The 15,638-nt window shown below is 49.9% G+C and overlaps 1 protein-coding gene across 1 annotated transcript; it reads right to left on the bottom strand.

The window, feature by feature from the left end:
- Positions 1–767: 767 nt before the first annotated feature.
- Positions 768–14,632, bottom strand: CD2 (CD2 molecule). Its single transcript, XM_054712246.1, has 5 exons — positions 14,572–14,632; positions 14,128–14,493; positions 9,621–9,851; positions 5,784–5,906; positions 768–1,492 (listed from the first exon to the last, which is right to left on the bottom strand). Exons 1-5 carry the CDS (start codon positions 14,630–14,632, stop codon positions 1,161–1,163), a joined length of 1,113 nt encoding a protein of 370 aa, XP_054568221.1. The 3' UTR covers positions 768–1,160.
- Between the last annotated feature and the right edge of the window lie 1,006 nt (positions 14,633–15,638).

The raw sequence follows: 15,638 nt of genomic DNA, 5'->3' as shown, positions 1-15,638 counted from the left end.
AATAGCAAATAAAGTTTCAAAACATATAATTGAGATGCATAAATATGTTGTCACAATATATATTTATATACGGTAGATGAGGCCCCTAGAAACATTAAGAAATGCAAAAAAAATTCACTGTTAATAACTCATACTCGAATTGCCCCCCTTAAAAATCAAATTGCCCCCCTGTGGGGGGGGGTGCCCCATGTTGGGAACCACTGCTATAGATCGTCGTGACCGTGTCTGAAGGAAGTGGTACCCAAAGAATTACATTTTCTGGTGCCTCTTGTTGAAGTTTGTGCGGAGAGGTTTCAAGTCATTAAGCGAATCTACAAGTAGGTTGTCAGGCTGGCTTTGCAGTTGAGCCCCGGGGAGCATGCTGGTGCTCTGGTGGGGGAGGGGACCCAGGCAAATTGGGGCGACCAAATGTGGCCTTGCTGCCACACCAACCAGCCTCTTTTTGATGCCGCAGCTTGATGCTGGGTTCCTTTATTTTGTTTTATTTTTTAAGTTTATTGATTTTAGAGAGAGGAAGGGAGAGGCAGAGAGATGTAATACATCGATGATAGAGAAACATTGATCAGCTGCTTCCTGCTCGCCCCTTACTGGGGATTGAACCTGCAACCCGGGCATGTGCCCTGACCGGGAATCAAACCGTGAGACCTCCTGGTGCATGGGGCGACACTGTACCAACTGAGCCATACCGGCCGGGCGCTGCCGGGTTGCTTTCTATAATGAGTAGGCACTGGGATCAAGTCAAACCTTTTATTTCACATCTACTCAGGAGATGGTAGGCAAGTGTCCACCAGGCACATCAGAAACCCCAGAGTCTCTGCATCGGGCAGGTGGCTGGTAACGAGACACGGGCACAGCGGCTGCTGGATGTCGCTCAGGGAGGCGCGGAGCGCTCTAGGGTTTCGTGCTCGGTCACCCCTCATCCTAATGATTGCACTTTATTGTCTCTCCCTTCTGGGTGCGGTGGCACTTGAGGAGGAGGCCAGTGACTCCAGATGTGAGACCATGTGGCTGAGGGGTGTGCAGGTGTGGCTCTGGGCCAGGAGCCGGGAGGTGATGACGCCCTGCTTGTGGGACGCAGCTGGTAGAAGTGCAGGCGTCCGCACCGAGTGCAGGAGCCCCACGGTGCCTTTCCAGGAAGGCACAGTTTCTACCTCTTCTAATCAAAGGATGGGGTCAGCTCTGCCAGAAGACAGTTTGGCGTTTTCTCTGGCTCCACGGGGAGGTTTCGGTTGAACCCGAGGCGTGGGGAGAGGAGGTCCTTTCTGTTGGTAGACATGGGCGCCGGGGGGAGGCAGGGGCCTCTTCTGCTGCGGGTGCTGGGCACGGTGGCCAGGAGGCGGGGGGCGAGGACCATGTGCCTGGGGACGATGACCAGGTGGAGGAGGAGCTTGGGATGCGGCTGCAGTGGGAGGAGCTGAGGCTGGGTTTTGGTGGGGCCTCCGGCTCCTTTCCTCAGAGGTGCTTCTGTGTGCTCTGAGTTCCAGTTTCTCACCTGCAACAACAAAACTTCTAAACTTCAGAGCTCACCTTTGCAAGGTATGATGGATGCGGCTCTTTACCGAGTGGCCCTTCGCTGCACAAGGGGTCTGCTAGCTGCTCTCGGGGAGGTGATGAGGAGGCAGAAGCTGCCCCTACCCGCTGAGGCAGGGGTGGGGAGCCTTTTCTCTGCCAAAGGCCATTTGCATATTTATAGCCCTGTTCGTGGGCCATATAAAATCATCAACATAAAAATTAGCCTGCTTTGGACGGATCTGGAAAATATGATGCTAAGTGAAATAAGCCAAACTGAGAAAGACAAATATCACATGATTTCACTTATTCGTGGAATCTAATGAACAAAATGAATTGACCAGCAAAATAAGACCTAAAGCATGGAAGCATGGAACAGACTGACATACCTCGATGTGGGGATAGGGGGATGAGAAGAGATAAGCCAAAGAACTTACAAATTTATATGCATAGCCCCTGGACACAGGCAATAAGGTAGTGAAGACTTGGGGAGGGGGGCTGGAAGGAGGGGGGAGAGAAGGGAGAAATGGGAGATATCTGTAATACTATCAGCAATAAAAAAATACATATTTTTAAAAATTAGCCTGCTATATTTGGTCAGACATTTCATTAACTCCCCTCTAATGCCTTGGCAGGGCCAGACCATACAAGGCCCGTGGGCCGGCTGTTCCCCACCCCTGCTCTAAGGGTTCCCAGTCTTGTAGGGCAGACAGATATGCCCACCAGCAAGGCAGAATGAGAGCCCGGGGCTTTGAGAACTCAGAAAGCCAGAGGTGAGGAGACAGGCGGGGGTCTTTGTGCCTGGGTCTCCTGGGAGCAGAAAGGACACTCGGACCCCTCAGCCTGGCCTCTGTGTCGTCCTAGAGGTGGCTTGCTGAGCGCCTGGTGGTTAGAGCCCTCGCATAGGCCCTGAGTGGGCAGAGGGGACATCAGTAATGACCTTCGTTCCCACGGGTTTCTCTGTTAGATCTGCCTTTTACTCTGGCTCTAATGCAACCCACATTCTAGTGAGGGCTTGAGGATAGGTTCTTAGAAATTCAGAAGCAAGCCCCATCCTCCTGCACCCAGGAGGAAAGAATTCCTCCCCGGCCACCCCTCTGGGATTCTCTGCTCTGGGGGCCTGTCAATCAGGAAAACAGGCCCACGACTCCTAGTAACGCAGTTTGTCCTGTGAAGTTTTCAGATCACACAGAAAATGTGTGCAGATGCTCAGCTGCTGGCAATCTGGAGGGCCCCCGCCCCCCGGCCCCTCTGCCTCCTTTGGGCTACAAGGAAGGAGTGGTGTCCCCATGCCCACGGCCATCCTTGCAGCGCTCTGGAGGAGGCAGGAGAACATTCTCCCCAGGGTCGCATCATTATAGGGGTGAGGGCTTTGAGCCAGGCACCCTGAACTGTGTCGCCCTGCAACTTCGGGTGGTGACGCTGGGCCAAAGGCTTCCTCCCACTGCCGAATCCAGGCTCAGGCGGCGTCCACTGTGAGGGCTTAAGGCCGTGATGTGGCTTGGACATGTGGGAGGCCGGTGTGCTCCACGCACACAGAGAAAAGGGCACAGAAAGGGCAAACGCACCCTCTATGCCATCCCTGGTGCCCCAAGGTGGTCTCAGGAGGCCGGGCAGAGGACTGTGACCTCTGAACCACTCCCCGCTGTGGGACAATGGGGGTTCGTTTTTATCCCCTACGCGGCAGGCTTGGCCTGGCCATTCATTCACTGGTCTGTTCACCACTGTCCTGTTCATTTGTTATTCGAAAATGTATTCCTCTTCCTCCAGGTGGCAGGTGCCATTGCTAAGTGGCAGTGGTGGCCCAGACACAAACACTGTGCTCAGGAAGCCTAAGTCAAGTAAGTGGGACTGCAGATCACAATGCCAGGCTCCAGGAAGGACCCCACAGGGGTGCAGACCAAGAGCCCCAGTTGTCCAGGAGGAGGAGTCGGGGGTGGTCCAGTGATGGAAACCTCAGGCTGGCGTGGACAGACTAGGCTAGCTGTGGCTCTGTGTAGCCTGTCTGGCCAGAGCTGGGCTGAGGGCCCCAGCATGCCCACATCCAACTAGCCATCCCTGCCCAAGGTCTGCTCCAAGCCTTCCTCCAGGCCCGGTGTCCTCCTCCCTCATTGCAGCTCCTAGTTACCCAGCCCAGGGCTGGGCCGATGAGGGTGAAGCCAGCACGGCACCCAGGCCCTCACTCTCAAGGTTGCGCAACAGCAGGGTCAAAGGTGAGCGTCTCTTTAAATGTTGCACCCTGAGCTCCTTGCTGGCCTCGCCTAGTCCTGACTCAGCCTGCTGGCATCTGGATTCGGGGCAAATCATTGAACCTCACTGAGCTTAAATTTCCTCATCCGTGTGAATATTATCTGTTTCATAAGGTCACTTGGAAATTTGGATAAGATCATAAATATGAAGCATATATTATAGAGATTAGTGCCTGGCACAAGCCATTATTTTGTCACGATGAGGCAGTCATTCTGTTGGTCATTTCAGCCTGGTGAAAGCAGGGATTGCCTTGTTGTGGGTGGCATGTGAGGTCACTCTGGAAGAATAAGTGATCTTTGATCATTAGGTGATGGAGAAGGGGCCTTTGCAGGAGGAAAGGGGCAGAGAACAGCCTGAGCAAGGCATAGAAGTGAGGAAGTTGTGAGTGCCTCTGGGACTCAGCAGGTGATTCTCTTCCACTGGGGTGGAGAGTGTGGGAAGGATGCAGGTGGAACATGGGGCAGAGGTATGGCAGGACTTATGGCTGAAGGCCAGTGGCACTCAAATCTAACGGTAGTTCAAGGCCACCAGGTCCTTCCTTGGGGGAGAGGGGTGCCCGTTCTAGGAAAAGACCTAGAGTGAGGGGACCCAGTCCTACAATGAATGTGAGGTTACACAGAATCTGAGGGGCCTGCCAATGGCTGGATGCCTCCTGTTGGACCCACCTGCAGCATGGGGTCCCAACAGTCCCATTCCAGCACCTGTGGAGACACCTGGTGTGTCATTAGAGTAGTCCCCTCTTATTCACAGTTTCACTTACCCGTGGTCAACTGCAGTGCAAAAATATTAAATGGAAATTTCCAGAAATAAACAATTCATAAATTTTAAATTGCACGCTGTTCTGAATAGCGATGAAATCTTGCTCTGTCCTGTCTGTATATGAATCATCTCTTTGCCCAATGTATCCACTCCGTGTATGTATCTACGCCGTACATGCTCCATTAGTCACTTAGCAGCCATTTAGTTATCAGATCGACTGTCGAGGCACCACAGTGCGTGTGTTCAAGTCACCATTATTCTACTTAATAATGCCACAAAGCCATTCACATAACTTTTATTACAAGGTATTGTTATAATCTATTTGATTATTAGTCACTATTGTTCATCTCTTACTGTGCCTGAAGTTATAAATGAAACTTCATTATAAGTATGCATTTGTAGGAAAAACATAGTATATACAGGCTTTGGTACTATCTGTGGTTCCAGGCAGCCACTGGGCATCTTGGAACGCATTCGCACAGAGAAGGGGGGTGGTAACTGTATCTGCACACACTGCCTCTGGTGGCCTGCGTGCTCTTTGAGCTAGCTCCCCACTTCTGAGCATCATCTTTTTAATCTCGGGGGGTTGTCAGACAGGCCTGGTTTGAGGGACAAACACCCAGAGCCCAAGTACACCCCTCTGAACAGCTAATTGGAAAAGAAGGCATGAACACCTGGTTTTAGAACAAGGGTGTCCCTGCGGGTCCCCGAGGCCCTGAAATTTTACCCGTGTTCCTAGGAACTTGGCCATCCCCGCAGGATTGGGCAAGATGTGTGTCCACAGAAATGTGTTTTGAAGCTAACCCTCCTACCCACATAGAGATGTGTGGGTTATTCAAAGTATAACCACACACAGGGACAGCAGGGTGATGATTGCAGAGGGTAGAGGGGGAGGGGTGGAGGTGCAAGAGGGCATAGAGGGGGCAAAAGGTGATGGAAAAAAATACATACGTACGTACGTACATACATAAACAAATAAATACATAAATAAAGTCCACCCTGCCTTACGCAGAGTCGGCTCAGGAGGTGGACGACAATGGGGCCAGCCTGGATTCAGCTTCTTAAGCTCCCACATGGTTGCCACTGAGAATCTGTTTTTCAGAAGTAGAGCTAACCACAGAATGGAACAAACTGTAACCGCCGGTTACAGCCCTGACATTCTGAAACTGCCGAATCCAGACGCAAGTGTCCTCCCTGCGAGTCGTTTCCACGGGGATTTTGCTCAGGCCTGCAGGGGCGGGGAGGGGGGCAGGAGCGGGGCTCACCGTTTTTCCTTCTGTGCTGTTTTCTCCTCTTGCTGATGAAGAGAATGAGGAGTGCCACAAAGAGGAAGAAGAAAATGCCTCCACCACAAATGCCAATGATGAGGGGCATATCCAGCCCTTTCTCTGCAAGAGGAAAGAGGGGGGGATGGTGGGTCCGTGTTAGCAGAGGGACCTCCACTGCTCAGGCCAAGGATTCCTGCCTCCCGAGTTAAGCAGATGATAGGGCTTAAAAAACGCAACTCCTCAACCTCACAAAGGCCAAGCTCATGGAGGGTGGCGGAAGGTGTCTGTCCCCAAAGGCGCCTTGAGGAAGTGCCCTCTTGGGCTAGAACACCGATCCTTCCTGCGCCAGGGGACCGCCAGGGCCCCCAGGAAAGACACCATAGCAGCAGTTTAGATCTAGAAGGAGGTTAGAGACAATGCGGTATCACCTCTAGGTTTACAGACAAGGCCCAGAGAGGGCGGGTGAGTTGCCCAAGGCCACACAGTATCTTCCTGAGTGGTTCCTTTAAGCAGCTGCTTGTCTCAGAGTTTCTGCACCTTTTACCCAGCTTCACCTCTGGCTGCCCTCCTATACCAGTTGTTTCCCCTCACCCTCTTGACCAGGTAGTGACCAAAGACTAACGTGTCCCTTATCCGGCCCAGCGCCCTGACCGCACAGCCAGCACCCCTCCCAGACTTCCCCGGGCCTGAGAGAGAAACCCTGGCACACAGTGAGTTAGCAGCAGCAGGGGGCTTGATCTTCAGCTCCCGCCCTTCTTCAGTTGCTGTAAAGCAATGAGGAAAACAATGACTCAGTGTTTAGGGAAAAGGGTTTGAGTTCCAGGCTCCTCTAGGCAAGCGCTGTGTGACCTTTGGCAAGTGACTCCACCTCTCTGAGCCTGTGCCTTTCTTTGTAAAATGGAGATGATGAAACTCACATCACAGGGAGGCTGCTGGGAGTCAATCAGATAATGGATGTGAAAGTGCTTTGTAAACTGTAAAGCAGCGCAGAGGCGAGGGCCTGCTCTTAGTTGAGCTCTGTGTCCTGGGAGCTGTTCCCCGGAGGGCTGCTGGGCCATCTGCCCACAGCGAGAGAGGCAGCAGTGGGGCCAGGGGTCAGGGGACTCAGACATCTGGAGCACAAACTGGAGCTCAGCCCAGCATCACAAAGAAACCTTTCTCCAGCCAAACTTTCCTAGGACGATCCTCTTACACACGGAGCCCAGGAGCAAGCACGAGGCCCAGAAACCTGACCGACAGGCTGCGGTGGTGTGCTAGTCCTTGCTTGCTTTGTTCAGTCTCTCTGACCGGCTCTTTGCCTGCCAGTTGCACATCCTCTGGTCTGCGGATGAAGGGGCTGCCTTTAGAACAGCAGGCATGACTCTAAACTGCTGTGAAATGGGTCAAGAACGTATCTGCGGTTCTTTGGGATCGGCTGGCTGGGAGGCAGGGCTGGAGGCTGCTTGGAGTCTCCTTCAGGCTGAGCAGAGAGCTTCCCAGGTTCTGATGCGGGTGGGCCAGGACAGGCCAGGGCTCAGCCAGGCAGTCACCAGCTCGTCTTCTCTCAGTCCGCACACGGACGGCCACACCCTTATCTTGGGGATATTACAAAGTCAGTCCTCAGGCTTGTCCAGCATGGCCCTCTGGGGCACCTGGGAGTGCTCCCCGTGGGAGGCATTCCAGCTTCTCTCAGAGGCATTCAAAACTGGGAGCTCACGGTGTCTAAAGCCAGCCACCCTCCTCCCTGCCCTCCTCGGAGGGAGGTGCCCAGAAGTTTATGTGGTGGTTCCGGCCTCCTGTGTTCTGGTTTTAAGTACACAGTCACCTGTTCTGAGCCCCATGGTTAGTCTTATCTCCACTCCTCTCTGCCTTGGCCTTTCAGGAGGAAACACCCTGGTCCTTTATAGGGTCTTCAAGAGAAGCACCCGCCTCCCCGGTCTCCCCTTTTCTTCCCCCCTGCCCCGATATTCCTCCCGTCCCTTTGGTGGCTCTTCCCAGTCCGGCTCCTGCTCTGCATCATAGAGGAAGGAGCATGAAGTTTCTAGTCTTTGACCCAAGGCCCTCTCTCCATCCCTAATACACATGCACTTTTATCCTGATGGAATCTAGTTTAAAAAGACATGAAGTAGGGATGTCAGATAAAATACAGGAGGCCCAGTGAAAGTTCAATTGAACAATGAATAATTTTTAGTTTAGCTACTGATATGTCCCACGCAACATTTGGAACATATTTATGCTGTCTTCTTCTTTGCTAAATCTGGCATCTCTAAGCAAAGGCCTCCTGAAAGGGCAAAGGGGTCGTAAAGTCAAGGAGGGGCCGCTGGATTCACTGTGCAGTGGTGATGGGCAGACATGTGGGGAGAAGTGATGCTGGTCTACGGGTGTGGGGGGCAGACTCTTAGATGGCCCAAAGATCCTGCCTCCTGGGATTCCCGTCTTTGTGTCATCCCTTCCAATTGAATGTGGCCCGGACTTATTGGTTGCTTCTGATGGCTAGAATACAGCGAAAGTGCCGGGATACCTATCACTCCTGAGATGGTTATAAAATGTTCGTGACTTTTATCTCGAGACCTTGTTCTTGCTCTTGCTTAGATTGCTCAGAGGGAAGTTGGCGGCCATACCGTGAGGCAGCCCAATGGCCCACATGAGTGATCTTGGACATAGACCCCTCCACAGAGCCTGGACATGATTGACATGACATACTGCCAGTATCTGGATTGTAGCTTCATGAAGGATGCTGAGCCAGGACCATCAAGTCACTCCCAGATTCATGACTCACAGAACCTGTGCGATAATAACTGCTTGTTGTGTTGAGTCACAAAATGTGGGATAATTTGTTATGCAGCAAAAAATAGAACTAATTCAAAGAATATATATGAAAAAACGTTACTTCTGCCTTCGCACCAGCCCAGGACTGCTTCCTAGGGTCACTGACCAGCCATAGTCACTGCATACACTCAGGACTTCTGACCAAATAACTGCTTTTGTGTTCAATTTCCCTTCTGGGGTCCACCAGACCGCACTGGGAAGGTAATCACAGAGTCTCAGATGAGTAGACTCTTGGGAATCAGGGGCTCATTTTCCTTTCGGACCAGGAGGCGGTGGCCCAGAGGAAAGGAACTCTGTCAAGGTCATCCCGCTACGTTTGGACAGACCTCTGGTTCCCAGAGCTGAGGACTACAGCAGACTCCCCAACTTTACTTCTGGAGGCAATGTCAGGCTGGGCTGCCAGGAAAAAGCTTAGACTCTTAGAGTTTCAGGACTTCCTGGTGCTGGTGCCAAAGCCAGGCTGTCTGTTCTAAGGCAGGAGGAGCATTTTCTCACTGCGCTCATGGTCCTCCCTGGCCTCGAGCTCTTCTTCTCCCAGCCCCCTAACTCCGTGTGTTTTTCTTCAGCCTCTGATAGGAGGTGCTGGCCATCTCCCCCCACCCCAAGGGAATCTTTCCTGCTCTCTTCTCCATCATTACAATGGGAGTCACCACTGTGATTACTGACTAGTCGAGGGACCATGGGCAAGTAAGTTCGTTTCTCTGGGAAGTGGAGGTTTGCATAAAAAAGCCTCTACCGCTCCTTCTGTGTCTCCCATTTGGCAATTCTTTCTCCCATAAGATCTTTTTAATTGCCTGAAGTTATATGGTGCTCTGTGGGAGGGTGCCAGGTGGGTAACCATAGCACACCACCTCCCCTTTCCTCTAAGTCTTGCCTTGAAGGTTTTTAGGGGGGAGGGGTGTGCTTTCAGTTCTCATCCTGAGTCAAAGCTGCCTCCTAGCCTGGCACCAGGGCCCTGGAGTGGGCCTTTACCATGGGCCTGGCAGACTGTATTTGAGAAGTGAACTTGGGATGTCTGACACGTACCTGAACAGTCAATGTCCACCACGCTGGTTTCCCCGCTGACACCGTTAGTTGCTGTGCAGTTGAATGGTGCATTTGGTTTGGTGGTCCACTTGTACGTGATGGCCTTCTGGCCTTCTTTGATGCTGATCCTATATCGATACAGTGTTATTTTAGGGTCAGTTCCTTGTGTTACCTCACAGGTCATGGTTTTGTTGGTACAATTCCAGTTGATCACGGGTTTTGAGACCCTCTCTGAAAAGAAAAATCCCATTCATATGAGTCAACTTTCTGATTATTATATGATTAATAGACATACCTTTTTATAGAGGAGCGGGGGTGGGGGGAGAATAGAGTCGGTTTGAGACCAGGGAGCAATTTCAAAGACCCCCACTATTTTCAAAAATAATTTTTTTAAATCAACACAGCACATTCAGAGAAAATGCATTTATGATAAAGTTCGTACGTACATTAAACCAGTAAAAATGTATCATGTCAAATGTTTAAGTGCTGTTTTATACCTTAAACAGTTTTCACATACATGATATCATTTAATCCTAGCAAACAGAGAGATTGATGTTTTCCTTCCTAGTGGCAGATGAAATGCCCAAGGCTCTGAGAGGTTCAATTGGGGGGGTTCTTGCCCAGAGCGGCCTGGCCACGCATTGTGCCACGCACGTTGGACCTCGTCTCTAAGAGAAAGATAAGGAAGACAGGCCCCACCTGCTGTGACAGGGACAGCCTGTGACACAGCCCTGGGCCAAGTGTAGGCACTGATGTTATTGGTGGGAGTGGGTCCATTCATAATCATGAATTCCTTGCTTTTCTGACATGAGAATCTTCAAAGAGCCTGGCCTTGGCGTCACACGGACCAGGGGCAAACCCTACCCTACCAGTTGTAGCTTTGAGACCTCTGGTTTCTCCTCTTCTGCTTTTTCTCTCCTACTTTCCTCTGGCCCCAGACTGGCCACCTTTGTTGCCCGGGGTCTCTCCATTCACTATGCTGATGGACAGCTTACTTTCCCAGGATACCCTACAATATCTCATTAATGAACTTTCCCACCAAATTGCATTTCTGTCTCGATATATAGGCATGCAGAAAATTTTTTATTTTTAAAAATATATATATTTTATTGATTTTTTTACAGAGAGGAAGGGAAGAGGGATAGAAAGTTAGAAACATCGATGAGAGAGAAGCATCCATCAGCTGCCTCCTGCACAACCCCCTACTGGGGATGTGCCCGCAACCAAGGTACATGCCCTTGACTGGAATCGAAACCTGGGACCCTTCAGTCCTCAGGCTGATGCTCTATCCACTGAGCCAAACAGGTCAGGGCAAGGCATGCAGAAATTAAGATTTCCGCCCGTCCTTGCATTCTATGCAACCAAGAAAGAGGAGGATGCAGAAACACCATCAAACAGCAAGACAGGGTTAGTGCGTAGTCTGGGGTGGAGTCAAGGCATTTACTTGTCTTTTTAGAATGGAAATATTCTTTGTTCTATTTATAAGAGTGACACCCCATCATGGTAAAAATTGATTTTAAAAGTTTCAAGACTAAAAATCACTTGCAATTCCACTACTCGGAGCCAATTATTATTAATGCTTTGATGTATATCTTTAGCAGATGTTTTCTATGCATTCCATACACATATAAATAATGTTTTAAAAATGAAAACTGTATCCTATGATTTTGTAGTCTGCCTTTGTTCCTTCACTGATCTTTTATGAAATTCTTTCCCTTAAGAATATCAAGTATGTCACCACCATTGTTTTTAAATGATGTATTCTTCATTTAGTGAATAATTTTCTAACCGCTGGGGACTTTAAAATCCTTCCCAGTATTTCACTAATATAAACCACACGACCATCAGCAGATTCTCGAAGTCCTATCTTTGTACATATCCTCTCTGTCAGAGGGCTTCCTAGCAGAGGAATGGCCAGATCCAAGGGGGCTCATCCCCTAGGTGAGAACTCCTTAATTCTAGGTTTAACCGCTTCTCCACTAACATCTGCTTTTAAAAGGCATTCCACAGCCTCTTCAACCAGCGGCAGCAGCCCCCTCATTGAGGGGATTTGGGTGCCAAGACTGTAGCCAGGAGAAGCATGAAGAAGCAATGAGATGGGGAGGGTACTCGGCAAACAGGCGCTGTGTCCCAGGCACCGAAGGCACCTGTGCTTAGTTATTGAAACCATGTCTCCTGAATATCCCAGGCAGTTATTATTATGAAAACCACACTGAGAGCAGATAGAGAATTTACTCTAGGCTGTGTGGCAAGGAATGGTGATGCTGTCTCTCTCTCTCTCTCTCACACACACACACACATACACACACACACACACAGAGGCGGGGGTGTGGGGTGGGGATGGCTGTTGTGTCATGGAAAGATCTCTGTCTTTTTGGCCAAGGAGTGCAGGGTTTATTTGGGGGGAGGGGGAAGAACTACAGATGTTCTAAAGTTGATTTTGTTGTTGGTTGCACATCCCTGAGCATACTAACCACCACTGAATTATACACTTTACGTGGGTGAATTTTATGGTATGTGAATTGTGTCTCAATAAAGCTTTTGGAAAGAAAAAAAAAAAGTCACCATCTTTGTTGAAAAGAAGCCCTGGGTTTGGTCCTGACTTTGCAGCAGGTAGACCGTGAGACTTGGGGCAAGTCGCTTCTGTTTCCTTATAGAAAAGAAGCGGGTAGTAACAGCTGCCTCTCAGGAGTGCTGGGACCCTCAAATAAGGTCATGAGAGCAAAGCGCTCGACACCCAGCAGACAGGCACTCTGATGGCTGCCATACTAAAAAAGACAGGAATGGGAGACTCGTGTTCTAAGCAAGACCCCAAGCCCGTGCTGGCAGGAGTCTTGAGATCTGGGGCTTCCAGAGCCCCATATGCAGAGGCGCCTTCTGACTCTATTCTACGTCCCACCCCGGTTCTGGAATGTACTCTCTATTCAAGTGTGAGGACCAGGCTGTGGGAAGCTGTCTTGTGCAGGGAGCTGACAATGTCTGGAATCGTTGGAGAGGGGTGGCTGCCAGGTCCACACACTGAGGACAGGACTGGAAGGTGGCCCTGCAGGAGGAGGGGCCTTGCCCCGGGTGACATTTCCTGTGTGAAGTACAGAAGTGTTATTTGCTCAGAGTGGTTGCCTGGTGCTCATGCTGAGGTTCCTGTCTTCCTCTCAAGGCCAAGTGCAGCTTCCTCTTCCCACTTTGATGTTTTTTGTATGTGTTTTAATCCTCACCTGAGGATATTTTTCCATTGATTTTTATTCCCCCCCCCCCCCAAACCCCACTCCCCCATTGATTTTTAGAGACAGTGGAAGGGAGGGGAGAGACACAGAGAGAGAAACGTCAGTTGGTTGCCTCCCACACAAGCCCTGACCAGGGCTGGGGAGCGAACCTGCAACTGAAACACATGCTCTTTGACTGGAATCAAACCTGAGACCCTTCGGTCCACTGACCGACGCTCTGTCCACTGAGCTGAACCTGCTAGGACCCTCTTCTCACTTCTTATCACCCCCTTTCAAGCGGCTCCTGGACGTTCAACTGCATGTCATTTCAGTCCCACTTTCTCTTCCCTCTGTCCCACACCCATGCCTTCCTGCCTAGGCTTTCTCCACATATGACTCTCCATATACTCACCCTTCCTCACTTGACAGGCATCCTTTAGTCCAGGCCAGAGAGTGTCAGCCTTTACTGCTGATCACAGTCACCTGACAACCTTTAGACCCTGCTGATGCCCAGGTCCCACGCTAAAATATTCTGACTTAATTGTCAGGATGGAACCAGGGCACTGGCAACTTTTAATAGCCTCTCGGTTGATTCTAACGTGCAGGCAGGGTTAAGAATCACAACCCAGCCCCTCTTCCCTTCACTGGGATACAGCAGCAGCCTCCTGGCCAGTCTTCTTGCTACCATCTTCAGTATGCACTCTGCCCTCCCGGCCATTCACAGACACACGGAGCCACACCTGCGCGTTTTCTACAGAGGCCGGCAGAACCCATTTGGACCACTCTGATGCGGAGTGGGTCAGAAATCAGGGCTCTTCATCCTTAAATGCATCCTTCCCAGGCCTTTCCTGCCATACAGCTACTCCTTCAGGGCATCCTGGCTGGAAATTGTCTTTGTTGGAAGACCCACTGCTCTCCAGTGAGCCTCACCTTCCCTGCTCCCACCTAGCTTGCCCTTCATCATCCACCTGGAATGCCTGCCTATTCTTTCGCCACTGCCTGCTCCCTCCTCCTGATTAATGCCACCTTAATCCGGGTTCTTTGCTCAGCCCCACGTTCCCATATAACCACTGGAGAGACAGACAGTTCCAGGCAGGCAGACTGTGAATCAGCTGTGTATTTCCACATGTGGATTCCATCTCCCACAGCTCGGAGCCTCCCCTGAGGCAGGAGGGATGCCTCAGTTTTCCCTTGGGCTCCTCCAAGGCTGAGGCAGGGCTGGGAGATATTTGATAAATGCTATTCCCCAACTTGCTAAATAGCACCCATATTGAGACGGAGGAATTTAGGGAACAAAGACTTACCTAGAATCTTCAGAGCAAATGTTTGCGTCAATATGTTGTGTCCATCCGAATTATATAGGTTTACCTCGTAGCTGTCACTATCATTTCTTTGCAGATGTTTAATTTTCAGAGTTCCATTTTCAAATACTTGGTATTTTTCCTTATTCTCGTTAGTAATCATGCCATTTATACATCGTATAATCCTCCTTCCGTCTTTTTTCCATGCTATGTCATGTAGTATATTGTCCTTCTTTGGAGGATCAGGAATGATCACGATGTCATGGTGCAGGATACCCAGGACCTCGCTAGCTGGAGGAGCTACACCTATAAAAAGCAAGACAGTCTCTGAGGCCTTGAGACTCACTGCCAGGCACAGCTGGCTGTGACCTCTCGGACTCTGCACTCACTTCAGAGCCTCCAAAGAAGCTTGGAACGGTGGCAGTGGAGACCCGCACACCAACTTACCTTTGGTAGAAGGGATGAAAATCAGGAGGAAGCTGGCTAAGATCTTACATGCGAAGTTCATCTTGGGGGTTAGTTTCCTTATTGTGATTCTGAGCTTTAGCACAAGGAAGTAAAGTAAGACTGGAAGAACCCACCCCTGTGAGCTTAACCACGTGCCTCTCTTTTTTGCTTCTTTTACAGTAGCAGAGAGAGTGCGTGTACACACACACACACACACACACACACACACACACACACACACACACACTCACACACAGAGCAAACCAACGCTGCGGATGTGCTCCTTTGCCGAAGAAGGCATACTGAGGAGTGTGTGTTTTCTTCTCACTTTTTAATTCTCACCAGCACCTTGGGGAGTTTTATCCCCCATTGAAGAGACAGAAACTGAGAGGCTAAGTGAATCACTCAGCATCATCCCTTAGTTAACAGGGACCCCAATTCTACCAGGTAGCCCACCTCCTAATCATGCTGCTAAAATGTCTCTGACAAGACCACATGGAAATGTAGGTAGATGTTCAAAAGTGAATAGCAGCATATAACTATTTATCCTATGGTTATTAATACTAGGAAATGAAGACGTATGAGATAATTATAAAAGTGGATTTCTTTTTTCAAAAGGTGTTCTTGAGGTTCTAAAACTGTATTATGATAAAAGGAAACAAATATAAATTGAGTCTCAGCTCTAAATGTTTGAAATATCCAAATCTTATGTTCAGCATACATTTGTGTAACTCTATTAAAAATTCACAGTTAGGCAAATAAAAATGTGTTCCAAAACAAACAAAAATGCATAGAGACTATGAAATACTATTAAGCAACCAGGACAAATCATTAAAAAAACATTTAAGGTGGGTAACACTATTGATGGTGAGAGAAAGGAACCGATGAGGAGAGAAGGAGAAGGGAGGGCGGACTTGGAAGGAGAAAGGAAAAGGAAACTGGTGATGCAGGCAGAGTAGCAGAGTGTTGGGTACAGTGATGGGTGCACAGAGAGGTCTAGTCCCAGAAAAGGGGACACCCAAAGGCAGCGCCCCAAAATCAGTTTCCAGTGTTATGCTTCTGTAAGA

The sequence above is a fragment of the Eptesicus fuscus genome, chromosome 22 (assembly GCF_027574615.1).
Source record: "Eptesicus fuscus isolate TK198812 chromosome 22, DD_ASM_mEF_20220401, whole genome shotgun sequence".
Taxonomy (NCBI): domain Eukaryota; kingdom Metazoa; phylum Chordata; class Mammalia; order Chiroptera; family Vespertilionidae; genus Eptesicus; species Eptesicus fuscus.
This window is presented reverse-complemented; position numbering and strand designations above follow the sequence as displayed.

What these genes read in the sequence shown, in the direction of transcription:
- CD2 (XM_054712246.1), bottom strand. Translation starts at nt 14,632, where the DNA reads ATGAACTTCGCATGTAAGATCTTAGCCAGCTTCCTCCTGATTTTCATC. An exon ending in TTTCATCCCTTCTACCAAAG is followed by an intron (nt 14,494 to 14,571) that starts GTAAGTTGGTGT and finishes AGAGTCCGAGAG; the next exon opens with GTCACAGCCAGCTGTGCCTG. An exon ending in GGTGGACATTGACTGTTCAG is followed by an intron (nt 5,907 to 9,620) that starts GTACGTGTCAGA and finishes TTCCTCTTGCAG; the next exon opens with AGAAAGGGCTGGATATGCCC.